The sequence below is a fragment of the Pagrus pagrus genome (genome assembly GCF_965226575.1).
Source record: "Pagrus pagrus genome assembly, chromosome: 8".
NCBI lineage: Eukaryota > Metazoa > Chordata > Actinopteri > Spariformes > Sparidae > Pagrus > Pagrus pagrus.
Window position 1 is genome coordinate 7,614,484 of NC_140192.1, and position 18,888 is coordinate 7,633,371.

The 18,888-nt window shown below is 41.6% G+C and overlaps 2 protein-coding genes across 2 annotated transcripts; both read right to left on the minus strand.

Moving 5' to 3' along the window:
* Positions 1-366: 366 nt before the first annotated feature.
* Positions 367-3,750, minus strand: prf1.5 (perforin 1.5). The gene is made up of 5 exons (XM_084359690.1): positions 3,344-3,750; positions 2,800-3,075; positions 2,380-2,651; positions 1,536-1,677; positions 367-1,447 (listed from the first exon to the last, which is right to left on the minus strand). Exons 2-5 carry the CDS (start codon positions 3,067-3,069, stop codon positions 560-562), a joined length of 1,572 nt encoding a protein of 523 aa, XP_084215816.1. The 5' UTR covers positions 3,070-3,075; positions 3,344-3,750; the 3' UTR covers positions 367-559.
* Positions 3,751-4,557: 807 nt separating this feature from the next.
* Positions 4,558-14,128, minus strand: mpeg1.1 (macrophage expressed 1, tandem duplicate 1). The gene is made up of 4 exons (XM_084360885.1): positions 13,617-14,128; positions 11,600-13,267; positions 7,164-7,670; positions 4,558-6,803 (listed from the first exon to the last, which is right to left on the minus strand). The coding sequence occupies exons 1-4, from the start codon at positions 14,064-14,066 to the stop codon at positions 5,130-5,132; spliced, it is 4,299 nt and encodes a 1,432-aa protein (XP_084217011.1). The 5' UTR covers positions 14,067-14,128; the 3' UTR covers positions 4,558-5,129.
* Between the last annotated feature and the right edge of the window lie 4,760 nt (positions 14,129-18,888).

Sequence of the window (18,888 nt, forward strand, 5' to 3'; positions counted from 1 at the left end):
TTTACCACATTTATAATGTCTGCACTGTATTTCTAATCAATTTATTTGAATAAAATTAGCTTTTGTTTCAAAAAGGTTTGGCAACAGTAAGGTCTGAGATGCACAATTGGAATTTGTTTTGACAAAACTAGAGTGAAATTTGTAAAAATTATTGGCAATATGTATTATTGCCTAATTATGTGAATCGAGGTACAAATGTTTAGTATTTACTTTATCTAAGTGTTCTTGATTGATTCTGTTGCTCTGTATGACTTACTTCTGCAGCTTATAGAAAAGGTGATGGTTTTTGTAGCCCTTGTGGTTACCAATGCATTATCGATATACATCAGACCTAGAACCCCTCAAAGTGACTCAACAGCAAATGTCCCAAGTCAAAATCACTTTATTTTCATATGCACAATGGATTCACAAGGGCTTTGACCTTGGTTAGTTAATCTCCCTCTGCACAGGACCACATATATACTACATACATGCAAACATTTGTCCAAGTCAGATACTTGAAAGTTTAACATTAATCAGTATGAAAAAAATACTAAAATCTACTTTATGATCTAATAACCTACTCTGCATTGGGGGAGTATCGTCCACATCGGAAGCCCGTCAAGTGAGCATCACATTTGATGCTGTAGGAGAAGTAGAGGACACCTTTACTCAGCTGACAGCTGAGAGAATGACTTCCTCGCTCAGGGAAGACAACGCATATACCCGCTCTATCATTGTAGAGCACATCTCTATCCCAAACTTCAAACCTCAACTGCTGACCCATCTCCACTGATCCAAAGTCAATAGTCACATTCCACACTGGGTCATTGTTGTCCATCACCGTCTCCGTCTCCTCGTACATGCCGTTGTAGAAGATCTTCACGTAGGCGTCCGTTTTCGTAAAGGTGTCTGCCTTCAGGCCTGCAGCTCTGTGGATCACCAGTCTGAGAGTTCCTCTGCCAGCCCGTAGGGGGCAGCAGTTATGGTCCAGGTTGGGAGTCGGGGAGCAGTTCTTGGACCCAAACTGGTCATCCTTCAGCTGGTTGTCTTTAATATACTCCTCGACGGTGCTTCTCAGATTAGCACTGATCTGTGAGTCCTCAACCAGATGATGCAGAGGGAAGATGCCGTAAGAAACCACATCAGGGTTGTCGTGGAGGCTGTTCATCCAGCTGTTGTACGCCTCAGACGGGTCCTCCTGGTAAAGGATGTCTGGAAAGTACTTCTCCCCTCCAATAACCTCAATCTTATGGGTCATGAAGCCTTGGTAGAAGCCCATGCTCATATTACCCTTCAGGAGGTTGTCGCACTTGTTGGAGAAGGACGCATTGGCAGGGAGGAAACCAAGAGCCATTCGGAGTTCAGCATTCAGGCAGGTTTTGACTTCGGACTCGGTGAAGCCTTTGAGTGTGGCCAGGCAGGTCCTGAAGGCAGTGATTCGCCTCACCTTACCTCCAAGCTGAACCTAGGTGAACAAATAATAAACCTCATCATCCAAATCTATTTCAAAAAGACATTCTTCAGCACAAGTACTACAGTATCAAACATCTGACCTGGTGTATGTAGTGCGTTCCATAGGTGTCTATCAGCCGTCTATACAAGGCTCTGTTCTGGCTTGTATTTATACTCTGTGGGAGTCTCTTCAGATGCTTTGTGAACTCTGCACTCAGCTGTGGATGATCAGCCAGCCTGTAGCTAAAAAAACAAAAGACGTGTGGAGTTTAACCAAAACACAAAGAGAATATAATCTTGACTATTACATGAGAAACAATAAACAGTCGAGCTCAAGCTGTTGTAACTTGTAGCTGTGCAAAAAATGTTTCTTTTGTGTACATGTATTCCTGAATGACTTTCAAACCTTTTTACTTAAATGAAACAATTTAAAAAACGTCTTCACGCTATATCTAAATTATCTTTCAAATTTTAAGCTGAGACCTATATGCTAACATGCATTTGCCTTTTTTACATCGTAGGTGCGATCTGTAAGACAGTTGATTATCGTCTCATTCCCAACTCGTCAAATACTAACGCTTTGTGTTTGTCGCTTGAGACGGCCGCCAACCCAAAGTGTCAGTATTTGAAGAGTTGGGAGACCTTTAAGTACAAAAATACTATGATCCAGTAACTGCAAATAGAAATTAATCCGGTTTTAATTTTGCATCTGCTGCGTCTCATTTTAATTTTATTGATGAATACTCGACTGAGGGTTGTCTTAAATCGATAATCCACAACAGTGTCCCCTATTTATTCACATTTAATATCCAGATGTACCAAAACAAGAATTTCTCACAGGTTGTAATATGCATGCAGTTGCAACAATACTTTATTGCAAACCGCATGCCTCATCATAAGAACATTTTTAATGTCACCATTTTTACCAGCCCCACTCGTCTTTACCTGTAGTAGGTGCAGCTGATTTCATGGATGGCAAAAGTGGCCTTGTCCACACTGTGCTGCGAACGGGCAAACTTTGCCAAGTCTGAGCGGCTTCCTCCCAGCACCGCGTTGCCAATGTTCTCTAAACTCAAACCCACGCCCCAGTTGTTGTTAACCAGGGAGTTGGAGCTGCGCAGCAGGGAGTCCACAGAGTGATGGAGGGCACTGGAAAGCTGCTTACTGCAGCGGCTGAGGGGACGCCAGTCGAGCACTGCTGCTGGGAGCCTCTGAATCTGAGAAGACAAGGAAAGGCAGGATGCAGGTGGAGGAAGAAGTAGTTACAGGAAGTGTGGAATAGAATAGAGGGGGGGAAACCACAGGACAGAAGGAGCAAGAAAAAGTGGTTTGGATATCAAGCGCAGGGAATTTTACAGTGTTTACCTGTCCTTGTTGGAAGCGGTTTGGACACAGTGTGCAGGTGTGGTTGTCAACCAGATGACCTTTGACATTGATGACATACGCCCCTGTCCGACGCATCCGCACCACATCAAAACCCTCCCCTGCCAGGTTGTGGCCCGGGACAAAAGGGGCTTTCTCACACTCTGAGCCTGAGCCAGTCCGACAGCCCTGGACTCTGCAGACCTCCATCATGACCAGTAGAGACAATATAAACGGGACGAGGTTGCTCTCTTGGTATCTTGCAGCTTGCATGGTTACCTGAATGTAACAAAATGCATAGGGTGAGAAAGTAGTCAGTAAAATCTGTATTTCCACAAATTCCACCAATTTCCACAGGTTTACCTGTAAGTAGACTGTAGGATAGCGCTCTTATGATTTAAAAATGAAAAAGTGTTACACAGTCAACGCAGATGAGCCTCTAATCCTCTCTGCTTTATAAACTGGAGTAATCCCGCCACAGATGTTGTGTCAACTCTAAAAACGTGCACAGCAGACAGATACACAACAAGACGACATGCACTCTTACCTTGGACTGTAACTTATCTATCGGCCTTCAGACTGTGTCCTTGTCCTCTTTTAGAAGCTGTCAGCCTGCAGCTTCCTTTGCCCTCCTAAAAATTCCTCTCCAGATTATAACAGCCAAGAAAAATACGTGCCTCCCTGTCTTTGCCAACCCCATCGACGGCACAGCTCACTGTAAACGATGTACTGCAAACTGACTAAACTCTTGATCCTGCTGCAAATGAAATCACGGTTGAGAGAGCTTCGGCTTTGCTGGGAAGCTGTGCTGAAAGCCTGCAGGGTGCACTCTTTTGTCTGTCCTCCGCCTCCTGAAAAAGACCAAGGAGGGAGTTCCTCTGCTTCTGGGCTATGTATCTTTCTCTCTCTCACTCTCTCTCTCATGCTCTCTCTCTCCCTCCCTGTCTGTCTGTCTCTCTCCCCCAAGGCCTTAGCAATTTCCTCAGCATGAGTGGGTTTGTTTTTATGTTCATGACCCAGCTCTATGAATCCCTCACAGCTGTGTATGAGTGTGTGTGTGTGCACGTGCATGTGTGGGGGAGGGAGATCTAATCACGAGAGGAAAGATGCACACTGGTATGAGCACTCTTTACGGGAAATGGCTAAATGTATGTGTGTGTATGTGCATGTGAGTGTACAGTACATGTGTGAACTGTGTGTTTTTGTCTGAGCCGGCCTGTCTGTGTACTGATAACCTTACCAACACCATGAGGTCAGTTTTGCCATTGTCTATTTATGGATGTGGGTGGAGTGTTGGTGGTTTTCTCTGTAAGGTCTCTCTGCACTCTGTGCAAGAGGTTTCACTCAACATGAGGCAGAGGAAGATTTGTTTTTTTAACACAAATATACCGTTTTATTTATAGAACCAGTTTGTGCTTGAGTGCCACGTTTACAATCTTGCGCATGCTTACCTTTAACTGTGACTTTTGCATTTTGTACTAACCTCAAAACTAAGGTGTAAATAGACCTTCTGTCAAGAAAAGATTAAATGTGTTTAATTTAGCTCAAAGATTCAACTCCATTTGTTAAGATTAAGAAAAAACTCATACTTATCACACAGACCTTTTAGACTCACAACTAACTGAGGAATTAAGGCACTTGAACAACATGAACACATGAACATGAACAAAGACATACAAAGAACAAACACAACAAACTCATTAAAACATACTGTTTAATAATGCTTTAATTAGTTGTTAAGTGCTGTGTAGGGAGGTTTGATACTTACAAAGTCAAAAAAAAGACGTTGCAAAATATGAATCAATCATCGGTTCAAAAATATACGCAATCATTAAACGGTACATTTAAATAAAACATTCAGTTCTTAAACAGGGGATAGAAATGTTGTTATACTACATTGCTTTGTGCATCTTGGCCTCATGAGGGCAGTATTGGTTCACTGTGGCCTCTGGAAAGCACTTCTGCTTTTTCTGCCAGTTGATTTCAAAGGCAGCTTGCTGCTTTTTACATGACACATGTTGTCTCAGACTTGTAAGTGCAAAATACAAACTTAACTTATGCTAAAGAACAGCTTAAATTACACACCGTGCTACCAATAAATGTGTTGTTTAACTGTGACATTTACAACGCATAGCAGTTGTTATAATGCGGCTATATGAATTACTAATTGGTTCAATAGACACTTTAAACAACAATTATTAATGCATCAACTGATTCGAACAAGGAGCCCTTAAACATGAAAAATTTGCACTCCCGGAAGATACATGACAGTGATTTTTGAACTGACAATAAACAAGGAAGTCAAAAACAAAAAATAATGTCAAATGTTTTTCCTAAGCTTGCAGTGTCTCCCTCTCTCCTTCTTCACGCTCTACCTCCCCGCCTATTTCCTCATAGCCTCGAGCTCTCGTAAACCCAGACACCCTCCTCCTCCTTTTCACCAGGACTACTACCACTATGACCACCAGTGCCATCAAACCCATCAGCCCAAAGGCTACTCCTGCCTTTTCTCCACTAGACATCTGACTCAATTCTGGGTCAAACTGGCGTACCATTTCCCTGATTTCCTCTGGTGTAGCCAGTTGCCACGCCTTGGTCTTCCCCACTCTGACCCAGGTCTTGTCGTCTTCAGTCATGACCATAACCGTGTTTATGGCTTGCATGCTGACAAGTGGAGGTTTAGTGAAAGGAGGCAGACGGATCGGCTGCAGCTCTCCACCTGTAAACAGTCCTGACTGGACACAGTAAAGAATTTCACAGCCGTCGCTCACCGTGGCGAGATGCTGGCTGAACCCGGGAGGGCAGCGACGTTGGGACCCTGCCAGTGGGTTGCTTGACTCACAACTGAAGAGGCCTCCGAATGGTACTGAGAATCTGGTGGCAGCTTCATAGTCATTACTCACACAAATCATTAGGCCATCCGAGAGAAACTTTAGTGGAATGAAGTTTGCGGGGCACCTTTTGCCATTTGTGAGGGGGTTCAGGAGAGAGGGGCTGTATATGCCTCCAAACAGATACCCTGAGTTGTCTGGGGCCTGTCCGTTCACAGCGCACCAGTAGGTGTTGATGCGAGCAGAGCGAACATGGTAGTTGTGTTGACACACTTGTCGAACGCAGTGTGAAAGCCACAAAAACCCACAAGCATAGCGTTCGTCGTGGCAATCATACGTCGTGTAACCCTGCTGTCTCACTTCTGATCTCAGAAAAGTGGGGGAGTATGGTGGGCGACAAGAAAAGTCACCTGTGTCAGGGTTTTTCTGGGCCAGGGCATCACATAGTGGACCTGCATCTGAGCCGAGCTGAACACACTCTTGGTAGACACCACCAAAACTGATGTTTGTAGCAGGGCCCTCACAGGATGAATCATCAGAGTTGGCTTGGAAGTTAAAGTTCTTGGAGTTGACGTCGACACATCCAGGACGTGTGTTGACCTCGTAGTAATTCTCTATGGCCTGCCTCACTCTATGAGCCACTTTGCCAACTGTTGGCTGTGGCAGATCAGGGAAGGTGTTGGTGTTTATGAAGAAGTGTAGGGGAAGTCCAGAACGATCAATAGCAACCAGGTTGTTCCTGATATTTTCCTGCCACTTCTGCAGAGTGATGCCAGGATAGAATGGTATGCCGCCATGGCTTTGGATGAGCGAGTATGTTATATTGGACTGATATGCTTCCAGTGATGAGCTCTGTTGGGCACTTTGACTGCTAATTTCAAATTTGACTTTGTCAAAAAAGTTTAAGCCTGCCTCTGCCGAGATAGAGGATTTTTTTGTCGCAGCGTCTGATACATATGAAGAGCGGACGTAGTCTTCTCCTACCATAGAAGCCCCGGCATCGACACTAGTGATAACATGGGTTCCATAGTCCAGCACCATCTTCTCTGAGAGATAATCAGCGTTCCTTGTTTGGTTGTTTTCAATTGCGTCAGCTATCTCTTTGGCTTGTTGAGCAAAGCGTGTGTCCAGAGTGAAGTCTGGATAAGCCTTAACTGTGTAGATGAAGTTACGAACCTGTGAGGAAAAAAGTAAGAGATTATGTTTTACTAAATACCATATGCCATACTTATTTGAGCTTGTTAATGTTCTATTCCTCTTCTTTATTTGCTTTTACATCTTTAACGACAGGAAATACAGGTAAGAAATGGCCTGGTTTAATGCGCACTCTCTGCTGAATAGTCCTATAAACTATCAAATATTAAAGGGCAATAAACATTTTTATAAGCTAAATTTAAATACAATTCGTGGTAGAGTACAACTTCTTTATATATAAAAAATATTTGGGAGATTATTTTAGGTTTTTACAATGGCTTCCACAGTTTTTTTTGTTTTTCTAAATTTAATGTTTTTAAACAGTGGAAAATAAAACCTTACCTGCACTCTGGCTGTAGTTGAAGAGTCCTGGACCTGATGGATTTTCATCCTCTGGTTCTCTATAGAAAACTTTCCATTCAGCACATTGAGGAAGGATATTTCTGCATTTATGCCGGAAGATGTTGAGCTTCTCTGATCCAGCCAGGAGCTGATTATCTCTGAGTTTGTCTCCACGCCTGTCTCCTTGTGCGGGACGACAAACACCTCATCTGGGATGAGGTAGAGCCCGTCTTCAGTTGTCTGGCACTGGGAGTAGCTGAGGTTCATGACTCGACCGGCATCCATGTTCCGGAGGTTGTCCCAGCCTCCACCCGGCAGCACCTCCAGCGCTGTGATGGAGAGGTTGGTGGAGGCACGACATTGTGTGAGCCAGTTGGTGGGGTGGCTGACAGGGACTGAAGAGCAGACATGAAGGAAAGAGAGCACCAGGAGGGTCACCGCTGCCTTCATGGTGGCTGTGTCAGAAAAGGCTTCAGACAACTGAATGTAAAGTTCAGGTTCCTCCTCCTTATGTGCAGTGTATCATGTGACAAAAAAGGTATATCGTAAGACCTGCAGTATGGGAGCCATAAACCAGTGTTACATGGTCCAATTACATGATTTATAAGTGAATTCAGTGCTGACAGTAATAGAAGCGCAGTGTGCTGAGATGACCTCAAATGTAATAATGCAGATGTCATGAGAACCTGCCTGAACATGTACAGTTGTGAGTAAATGAGACAGTCTGAGGAGACACACCTTAGCCATTTGAGAAAAGTCACATTTCTCAAGAGTTTCTCCATGTACACAAGAGCAGTGCCTGTCAACCACAGTTTAACTTCAGTTTCACTCTTTAGGTCTCTCTCATTATTACCCCACCCAAAAAGCAACTCGCTACAATTAGAAAGCAATTTGAGTGAGATGAAATAAAAAGAAATCAAGCTGAAGTGCACTCATGAGGATGGTTGAGATGAAAGGGAAAATAAAACATGAGTTTAACATAAAACCCTGCAGACCAGAGCTTAAATGTGCACATCTCTGGTTGTTAAATATGTTTTACATAGTTCTTCGTCTTATCGAAAGTTTTTTTTTTTCTTGAATTGCCCACTGGGGACAAATAAAGTGTTTTGAATTTAATTAAATTTTTCTTTCATTGTTTATTTTTGGTTCATAGCATTAATCAATAATCAGTCTGACTGCCCCCTCCAACACATTTAGGGAATTTAGCAGAAGCTTTTGTCCAAACCGACTTAGTGATTCATACATACATTCATGCGCCTCACCTTAGAGGATCACAGGTGATAAGACGTACCAATACACTGTTCAAAGTACCAAGTACACTGTCACCACATTTAACTGTATCAGCAGGCTATTGTTCCATATCTTCAACACAGGATCGTAAAGAACAAGTGACTAAGTTATTGGTCCTACATACTGTACACAATGCTTTCACTTTCACTTCACAGGCTCAGGGCCTCACTACCTCATCATAAAGTATACAAAGGCTCAGTGTTGTGGAAGAATATTGATCACAGCTTTTGTTTGACCTTTTCTCACTTTTTTTTTTATCTCATTACCAAGTTTAACATAAAACCCAGCAGACCAGAGCTTAAATATGCACATCTCTGGCACATAGTTCTTACAAATCCTGTCAATTTTAAAGGTACAAAAAGTTCAAAAGAAAAAAAATACAAAAAATAATAAAGCTTTGATCTAATGCTTCTTTTGTTCATATAAAAAAGAGAAACTTTGCAAAATTTGAATCAGTCATCTATTAGAAAATATACATAGACAACATATTGTATGAGCGGTACATTGAAATAAAACATTTGGTTCTTAATGGGGGATAGAAATTTGTGCATCTTGGCCTCATGGGGACAGTATTGGTTTACTGTGGCCTCTGGAAAGCACTTCTGCTTTTTGTCATTTGATTTCAAAGGCAGCTTGCTTCTTTTTACATGACGCATGTTGTCTCAGGCTTGTAAGTGCAAAATACAAATTTAGCTTAGGCTAAAGAACAGCTTAAAATACACCTCATGCTACCAATACATGTGTTGTTTAACTGTGACATTTACAACACATAGCAGTTGTTATAATGCGGCTATGTGAATTACTAATTGGTTCAACAGACATTTTAAACAACAATAATTAATGCTGATTCAAACAAGGAGCCCTTAAACATGAACATTTTCCACTCCCGGAAGATACATGACAGTGATTTTTAAACTGACAATCAACAAGGAAGTTAAAAACAAAAGATCTTGTCAAACCACATGAACCTTTCTCTGTGAGCCAAGTCTGTAAGCTGTGTGTTTTTCTTAAGCTTGCAGTGTTTCCCTCTCTCCTTCTTCAAGCTCGCGTATTTCCTCATAGCCTCAAGCTCTCGCAAACCCAGACACCCTCCTCCTCCTTTTCACCAGGACTACAACCACTATGACCACCAGCGCCATCAAACCCATCGCCCCAAAGGCTACTCCTGCCTTTTCTCCACTAGACATCTGACTCAATTCTGGGTTAAGCTGGCGTACAATTTCCCTGATTTCCTCTGGTGTGGCCAGTTTCCACGCCTTGGTCTTCCCCAGAAACTTTAGTGGAATGAAGTTTGCGGGGCACCTTTTGCCATTTGTGAGTTCTTCATCTGTAAATGTTAATGTCCAGTGGTTTGTCACTTGGTCTTATCGAAAGGGATTTTTTTTTCTGTTTTTTTTTTTTTCTTGAATTGTCCCATGGGGACAAATAAAGATTTTTGAATTGAATTGAATTTTTCTTTCATTGTTTATTTTGGGTTCGTAGCATTAATCAATAATCAGTCTGACTGCCCCCTCCAAGACATTTACATTTACATTTAGGTCATTTGGCAGAAGCTTTTGTCCAAACCGACTTAGTGATTCATACATACATTCATACGCCTCACCTTAGAGGATCACAGGTGATAAGACGTACCAATAATACACTGTTCAAAGTACCAAGTACACTGTCACCACATTTAACTGTATCAGCAGGCTATTGTTCCATATCTTCAACACAGGATCGTAAAGAACAAGTGACTAAGTTATTGGTCCTTCGTACTGTACAAAATGCTTTCGCTTTCACTTCACAGGCTCAAGGCCTCACTACCTCATCATAAAGTATACAAAGGCTCAGTGTTGTGGAAGAATATTGATCACAGCTTTTGTTTGGCCTTTTCTCACTTTTTTTTTATCTCATTACCGAGTTTAACATAAAACCCAGCAGACAAGAGCTTAAATGTGCACATCTCTGGTTGATAAATCTGTTTCACATAGTTCTTCGTCCGTATAGGTTAATGTACAGTGGTTTATCACTTCCTCTTATTAAAGGGAATGGAGAGCAGACATGAACAACAGTATATACAAAATGGAAATGATGCTGTTTTCACATCTTCTTTGAACTGTTTACAATCTTGCGCATGCTTACCTTTAACTGTGACTTTTGCATTTTGTACTAACCTCAAAACTAAGAAGAAAATATAGCTTCTGTCATGAAAATATTGAATGTGTTTGATGAAGCTCAAAGATTCAACTCCATTTGTTAAGCTTGTAAGATTAAGAAAAAACTCATACATATCACACAGACCTGTTAGACTGACAACTAACTGAGGAGTTAGGGCACTTCTGAAGTTTTACATGAACAGAGACATACAAAGCACAAACACAACAAACTCATTAAAACGTATCGTTTTATAATGCTTTAATTAGTTGTTGAGTGCCGTGCAGGGAGGTTTGATTGACACTTACAAATCCTGTCAATTTTAAAGTTACAAAAAGTTAAAAAGAAAAAAAATACAAAAAATAATAAAGCTTTGAGCTAATGCTTCTTTTGTTCACATTAAAAAAGAGAGACTTTGCAAAATTTGAATCAGTCATCTATTAAAAAAATATACGTAAACAACATATTGTATGAGCGGTACGCTGAAATAAAACATTCAGTTCTTAAAGGGGGATAGAAATGTTGATATACTACATTGCTTTGTGCATCTTGGCCTCATGAGGGCAGTATTGGTTCACTGTGGCCTCTGGAAAGCACTTCTGCTTTTTGCCAGTTGATTTCAAAGGCAGCTTGCTTCTTTTTACATGACACATGTTGTCTCAGGCTTGTAAGTGCAAAATACAAACTTAACTCATGATAAAGAACAGCTTAAAGTACACATCATGCTACCAATACATGTGTTGTTTAGCTGTGACATTTACAACACATAGCAGTTGTTATAATGCGACTATGTGAATTACTAATTGGTTCAATAGACATTTTAAACAACAATAATTAATGCTGATTCAAACAAGGAGCCCTTAAACATGAAAATTTTCCACTTCCAGAAGATACATGACAGTGATTTTTAAACTGACAATCAACAAGGAAGTTAAAAACAAAAGATCTTGTCAAACCACATGAACCTTTCTCTGTGAGCCAAGTCTGTAAGCTGTGTGTTTTTCTTAAGCTTGCAGTGTCTCCCTCTCTCCTTCTTCACGCTCTACCTCCTCACGTATTTCCTCATAGCCTCGAGCTCTCGCAAACCCAGACACCCTCCTCCTCCTTTTCACCAGGACTACTACCACTATGACCACCAGTGCCATCAAACTGATCAGCCCAAAGGCTACTCCTGCCTTTTCTCCACTAGACATCTGACTCAATTCTGGGTTAAGCTGGCGTACCATTTCCCTGATTTCCTCTGGTTTGGCCAGTTTCCATGCCTTGGTCTTCCCCACTCTGACCCAGGTCTTGTCTTCTTCAGTCATCACCATAACCGTGTTTGTGGTTTGCATGCTGACAAGTGGAGGGTTAGTGAAAGGAGGCAGACGGATCGGCTGCAGCTCTCCACCTGTAAACAGTCCTGACTGGACACAGTAAAGAATTTCACAGCCGTCGCTCACCGTGGCGAGATGTTGGCTGAACCTGGGAGGGCAGTGACGTTGGGACCCTGCCAGTGGGTTGCTTGACTCACAACTGAAGAGGCCTCCGAATGGTACTGAGAATCTGGTGGCAGTTTCATAGTCATTACTCAGACAAATCATTAGGCCATCCGAAAGAAACTTTAGTGGAATGAAGTTTGCGGGGCACCTTTTGCCATTTGTGAGGGGGTTCAGGAGAGAGGGGCTGTATATTCCTCCAAACAGATACCCTGAGTTGTCTGGGGCCTGTCCGTTCACAGAGCACCAGTAGGTGTTGATGCGAGCAGAGCGGACGTGGTAGTTGTCCTGACAAACTCGTCGATGGCAATGTGAAAGGTGTAAAAACCCACAGCGATAGCGTTCGTCGCGGCAATCATACGTCGTGTAACCCTGATGTCTCACTTCTGATCTCAGTAAAGTTGGGGAGTATGGTGGGCGACAGGAGAAGTCACCTGTGTCAGGGTTTTTCTGGGCCAGGGCATCACATAGTGGACCTGCATCTGAGCTGAGCTGAACGCATTCTTGGTAGACACCACCAAAACTGAGGTTTGTAGCGGGGCCCTCGCAGGATGAATCATCAATGTTGGCTTGGAAGTTAAAGTTCTTGGAGTTGACGTCGACACACCCAGGACGTGTGTTGACCTTGTAGTATCGCTCTATGGCCTGACTCACTCTATGAGCCACTTTGCCAACTGTTGGCTGTGGCAGATCAGGGAAGGTGTTGGTGTTTATGAAGAAGTGAAGGGGAAATCCGGACCGATCAATAGCAACCAGGTTGTTCCTGATATTTTCCTGCCACTTCTGCAGAGTGATGCCAGGATAGAATGGTATGCCGCCATGGCTTTGGATGAGCGAGTATGTAATATTGGACTGATATGTTTTCAGTGATGAGCTCTGTTGGGCACTTTGACTGCTGATGTCAAACTTGAGTTTGTCAAAAAAGTTTAAGCCTGCCTGTGCCGAGATAGAGGAACTTTCTGACACACTGTTCAACACATATGAAGAGCGGAGGTAGTCTTCCTCCACCATAGAAGCCCCAGCATCGACACTAGTGATAACATGGGTTCCATAGTCCAGCACCATCTTCTCTGAGAGATAATCAGCGTTCCTTGTTTGGTTGTTTTCAATTGCGTCAGCTATCTCTTTGGCTTGTTGAGCAAAGCGTGTGTCCAGAGTGAAGTCTGGATAAGCCTTAACTGTGTAGATGAAGTTACGAACCTGTGAGGAAAAAAGTAAGAGATTATGTTTTACTAAATACCATATGCCATACTTATTTGAGCTTGTTAATGTTCTATTCCTCTTCTTTATTTGCTTTTACATCTTTAACGACAGGAAATACAGGTAAGAAATGGCCTGGTTTAATAGTCCTATAAACTATCAAATATTAAAGGGCAATAAACATTTTTATAGTCTAAATTTAGATGTAATTCACAGTAGAGTAGAACTTTTTTATATATAAAAAAAATATTTCTGAGATTATTTTAGGTTTTTACAATGGCATCCAGAGCTGTAAGTTTATTATTATTTTTTATTTAATTCTTTCAAACAGTGAAAAATAAAAACTAACCTGAACTCTGGCTGTAGTTGAAGAGTCTTTGACCTGATGGATTTTCATCCTCTGGTTCTCTGTAGAAAACTTTCCATTCAGCACATGGAGGAAGGATATGTCTGAATTTATGCCATTAGATGTTGAGCTTTTCTGATCCAGCCAGGAGCTGATTATCTCTGAGTTTGTCTCCACGCCCGTCTCCTTGTGCGGGACAACAAACACCTCATCTGGGATGAGGTAGAGCCCGTCTTCAGTTGTCTGGCACTGGAAGTAGCTGAGGTTCATGACTCGACCGGCATCCATGTTCCGGAGGTTGTCCCAGCCTCCACCTGGCAGCACCTCCAGTGCTGTGATGGAGAGGTTGGTGGAGGCACGACATTGTCTGAGCCAGTTGGTGGGGCGGCTGACAGGGACTGAAGAGCAGACATGAAGGAAAGAGAGCGCCAGGAGGGTCACCGCTGTCTTCATGGTGGCTGTGTCAGAAAAGACTTAAGACAACTGAATATAAAGTTCAGGTTCCTCCTCCTCATGTGCAGTGTATCATGTGACAAAGAGGAAGTTTTTTTTTTGAGAACTGGTTTGGGAGGACTGGTTTTGCCTTCATTTAGATTGTCTCGTGTACAGATTTGTTTATTTATAGGTTATTTATTAACAAAAACGGAACTCGATTCACTTCCTAATTATTGCTCATATTTGATCTTTCACACGATATAACAGCTTCATATTGATAGGCAATATCATACAACCTGCAGTATGGGAGCCATAAACCAGAGTTTTAGATGGTCCAATTACATGATTTATATTGTCTTATCATTCCAGTGAATTCAGGGCTGATATTAATAAAAGCGCAGTGTGTTGAGATGAACTCGAAAGTAATATGCAGATGTCATGAGAACCTGCCTGAACATGTACAGTTGTGAGTAAATGAGACAGTCTGAGGAGGAACACCTCGGCTGTTTGAGAAAAGTCACATTAGTCAAGAGTTTCTCCATGTACACAAGAGCAGTGCCTGTCAACCACAGTTTAACTTCAGTTCTCACTCATTATTACCCAACCCAAAACGCAACTCGGTACAATTTAAAAGCAATGTGAGTGAGATGAAGTAAAAACGAAAACAAGCTGAAGTGCACACATGAGGATGGTTGAGATGAAGGGGAAAATTAAACTTAAGTTTAACATAAAACCCAGCAGACCAGAGCTTAAATGTGCACATCTCTGGTTCATACATTTGTTTCACAAAGTTCTTCATCTGTAAATGTTAAGGTACAGGGATTTATCACTTCCTCTTATTGAAGGGAATGGAGAGCAGACATGAAAAACAGGACATACAAAAGGGAAATTATGCTGTTTTCACATCTTCGGTGAACTGTCACATGAGTGTAAGTCACGGGGAAGAACCTGAGAATTTCCTAACTGAGCCACCACCCAACATCAGCACGAGACAATCAAGCCTGAGCCTGAATGTTTGAGCACAACTACAAAAGATGAGACATACACAACATATGAATAAACTGCAGAACTACAATGAATGCAATATAAATTTGTTATATCTCATTCACCACTTTTTTTTTTCATTGTTTATTTTGGGTTCATAGCATTAATTAATAATCAATCTGACTGCCCCCTGCAACACCTCACCTTACAGGATCACAGGTGATAAGACTTACCAATACACTGTTCAATGTAACAAGTACACTGTCACCACATGTAACTATATCTGCAGGCTAGGGTTCCATATCTTCAACACAGGATCTTAAAGAACAAGTGACTAAATTATTAGTCTAAAAGTCTCTAAATACCTGTGCTGCTCTTCACATACTCTATGAGATTGGTAATACTGTTTTATTATGTTAAATCTTGGTTTAACCTTGATAGTGGTAACGTTTTTCGATTAATTATTATTAGGGCCCGAGCAGGGAACCTGCAAGGACCCTATTGTTTTTGTAGTGATAATTTTTTGTCCCAAATGATCGCATTTTTCACTGCCTGAACATACCCCAAAACTCACCAAACTTGGAATATATGTCCCACCTGGCGAAAAATTGTATAATCTGTTGTCGTTGTGAATTTCCATCACTAGGTGGCGCTATAATCAAGGAAAGTGCGTTTTGGCTAATAACTCCCACATACTTTCACATACTTTTCGCTAGCTCGCGAAATGTCGCAAACCTACTTTTTCGAACTCCTCCCAGGCAATTTCACCGATTTACTCCAAACTTTGCACAAAGCATCTCTGGACCATTCTCACAAAAAGTTATTAAACAAATTTTGATATTCCAAAGAATACTCAACTTATTAAATAACAGCTTCCTGCACATTTCGTTCAAAACAGGAAGTGTTCCATATCTCCACATTGGTTCGTCCGAATGACATGAAACTCAGGATACTACTTCCCCATGAGCCCCTAAGGCACTATGCAAAATCTTGCTCGATGACCACTAGGTGGCGCTCTTTAAATTGAAGTATTTTATATCTCCACGTCGGTTGGTCGGATTAACACAAAACTTGCTACACTCATTGCCAATGCCCTCCTGAGGACATCTGTTGAAGCTTTTACCGATCCGCCACTAGGTGGTGCTCTGGTGCCAGTGTCATTAGGGCCCCAGCAGGTAACCTGCGATGTCCCTAATGTTTCTGTAGTGAGCATTATTTTTCTTTGTCCGAAATGATTGCATTTTTCACTGCCTGAACATGGATGAAAACGCCGTTTTCTTTGACAAACAAATTAGGCCTGGCCAAAAATTTTATAATCTATGCTCGTCCTGAACATCCATCACTAGGTGGCGATATAATCAAGAAAAGTGTGTTTTGGCTTATAACTCCCATATACTTTGTCGCACATTCAAAAAACATATGTCCACGCGTTCCCTGAATTCTGTTGAATCTCGTGATGTAGGCCACGCTTATTTGTGCCCTAGGTTTTTTTCCGCAAATTCGCTAAATTTTGCAAACCTACTTTTTCCAACTCCTCCCAGGCTATTTCACCGATTTGCACCAAACTTTGCAGACAGCATCTGTGGACCCTCCTGACAAAAATGTATTAAAAGAATTTTGATATTCCAAAGTATACTCAACTTATTAAATAACAACTTCCTGCAGATTTCGTTCCAAATAGGAAGTGTTGCATATCTCCACATTGGTTTGTCCGAATGACAAACTTGCCCTCTGCGTCTGCCCTCCGACGGCGCCACGGCCCGACATACGTGGGGGGGCGAGGGCCCATTCATCGCTGCTTGCAGCTTTAATTACAGATTCTTTTTTAAAGTGTAATGAATGGACAAACTACATCGTCCCAATGTAACATGAATATTTCTCATTTTCTATTAACTATCTACAAATCTCGCATTTTCTAGCTATATTACAGCTTAAATAGGAAGCGCCAAGCTCAGTTTGGGCTGCATACAAGGAGAGCTTAATCTTATAAAAGCAGCTCCACAGCAGACAAATTCTAACAGTTACAATATAAAATGACCTGATATGAACTTTCCCATCCGACAGTCCCTGTTACTGAATCCAGCCAGCAGATGGCAACACAAAACCATACAGCTTATGAACTCAACAGCTGTATGAGTCACCACATACTGTACAAAATGCTTTCACTTCACAGGCTCAAGGCCTCACTACTTCAACATAAAGTATACAAAGGCTCAGTGTTGTGAAAGAATATTGATCACAGCTTTGATTCTCACTTTTTTATCTCATTACTGGGTGTAATCCCCCAACTCTGTTAACATTTTGTCATGACAAACTCACTCAAAGTGATCACAACAAAAACTATTTATTTTCCAGCATCTGTCTTTTAAAGACAATTGCATTGTATCTGTATTCTCTTTCGTGTATAAGGACTTTTTTTGTTCCTGTATCACTGTGAATCCAACAAATCAAGACTGGGTCCTAAATCACCCCTTGTTCACTAATTGACGACTACCTTTATAATGGACACTTCATAGCCATCATAATTCTGCGTTAAAGTTGGCAGCTGTATGCACAATTGTATTTTTTGCATCTAGGCTTATAATATGTGAAGCACTGCAATAGGGCATTGTTTTATTTCCATTGTGGGATTTTTGAGGGCATGACATAACAGTTTATATAAAATTACACACACCAAATACCTCAATATAGTTATTGCAACAATATTGTAAGGTATCTGTACTTTCACAAAATATTGAGATGATGAGATCTTTGATAAGTAATGATCGGTAATTAGTTAGTTCAAGTAGAACAGTCTTAGAAAATTACATAATTTTACTATAATGTTGCCTCCAGGCCAGGAAAAGACGACACTTGTGCAATATCACAATAAGACAATAAGTAGTCCTAGCAGAGAGATGAATTATCAATGTTAAATCTCGTGGTTGAAGAGTCTTTGAGCTGATGGATTTTCATCCCCCGGTTCTCTGTAGAAAACTTTCCATTCAGCTCTGAGCGGTAGGATATGTCTGCATTTATGCTGTCAGATGTTGAGCTTTTCTGATACAGCCAGGAGCTGATTATCTCTGAGTTTGTCTCCACAGCCGTCTCCTTGTGCGGGATGACAAACACCTCATCTGGGCTGAGGTAGAGCCCGTCTTCAGTTGTCTGGCACTGGAAGTAGCTGAGGTTCATGACTCGGCCGGCATCCATGTTCCGGAGGTTGTCCCAGCCTCCACCTGGCAGCAACTCCAGCTCTGTGATAGAGAGTTTCATTATGTCCTGCCTTGCTGAGATTAAATACTTGATGTCTAAAAATGTCCTGCAGCTGAATGACTCCAAATCAGAAGTGGTCATAGTGATGCCCTTTAGCCCCAGCGCTAGTTGCATGAACAACCTCTTATCAAGTCTGAGTGCCTTGTCAAACAATATTCACAAAGAGGGCCGCAACGTAGGTGATATCTTTGACTCAGAGCTGTCTTTTCATCCACAGGTAACCAAAGTATTACAGTCCTGCTTTGCCCAACTGAGACAGTTAAAAATGTTTTATCTTCTCCAGACTTGACTATTGTAATACACTTTATCTGGTATTAGCAAGCGAAACATCCAAAGACTGCAGCTGATTCATAACGCTGCTGCCAGGTTTTTAACAGGTAATAAGAGAAGTGACCACATCACACCAATCCCTGCTGAACTTGATTGGCTTTTGAGTTTGAGCTGCTGTTTTAATTGGAAAGCACTATGCAACTTATTTTTGAAAGGTGCTATATAAATAAAGTTATTTACACAGTTTTATATATGTGTCAGGAATAGACAAACTACATCTTTACTGGGCAACAAGATATTTCTCCTTTTCTATGGACAATCTTGAACACTT

Bases quoted from the DNA above. Each gene is read 5' to 3' on its own strand.
- prf1.5 (XM_084359690.1), bottom strand. From the start codon at position 3,069: ATGCAAGCTGCAAGATACCAAGAGAGCAACCTCGTCCCGTTTATATTG. The intron at 2,652-2,799 runs GTAAACACTGTA...TTGTCTTCTCAG, and splicing joins ACCGCTTCCAACAAGGACAG to ATTCAGAGGCTCCCAGCAGC. The intron at 1,678-2,379 runs GTAAAGACGAGT...TTGTTTTTTTAG, and splicing joins ATCAGCTGCACCTACTACAG to CTACAGGCTGGCTGATCATC.
- mpeg1.1 (XM_084360885.1), bottom strand. From the start codon at position 14,066: ATGAAGACAGCGGTGACCCTCCTGGCGCTCTCTTTCCTTCATGTCTGC. The intron at 13,268-13,616 runs GTTAGTTTTTAT...TTTTCCTCACAG, and splicing joins CAACTACAGCCAGAGTTCAG to GTTCGTAACTTCATCTACAC. The intron at 7,671-11,599 runs GCTTAAGAAAAA...ACTGCACATAAG, and splicing joins GAGAGAGGGAGACACTGCAA to GAGGAGGAACCTGAACTTTA.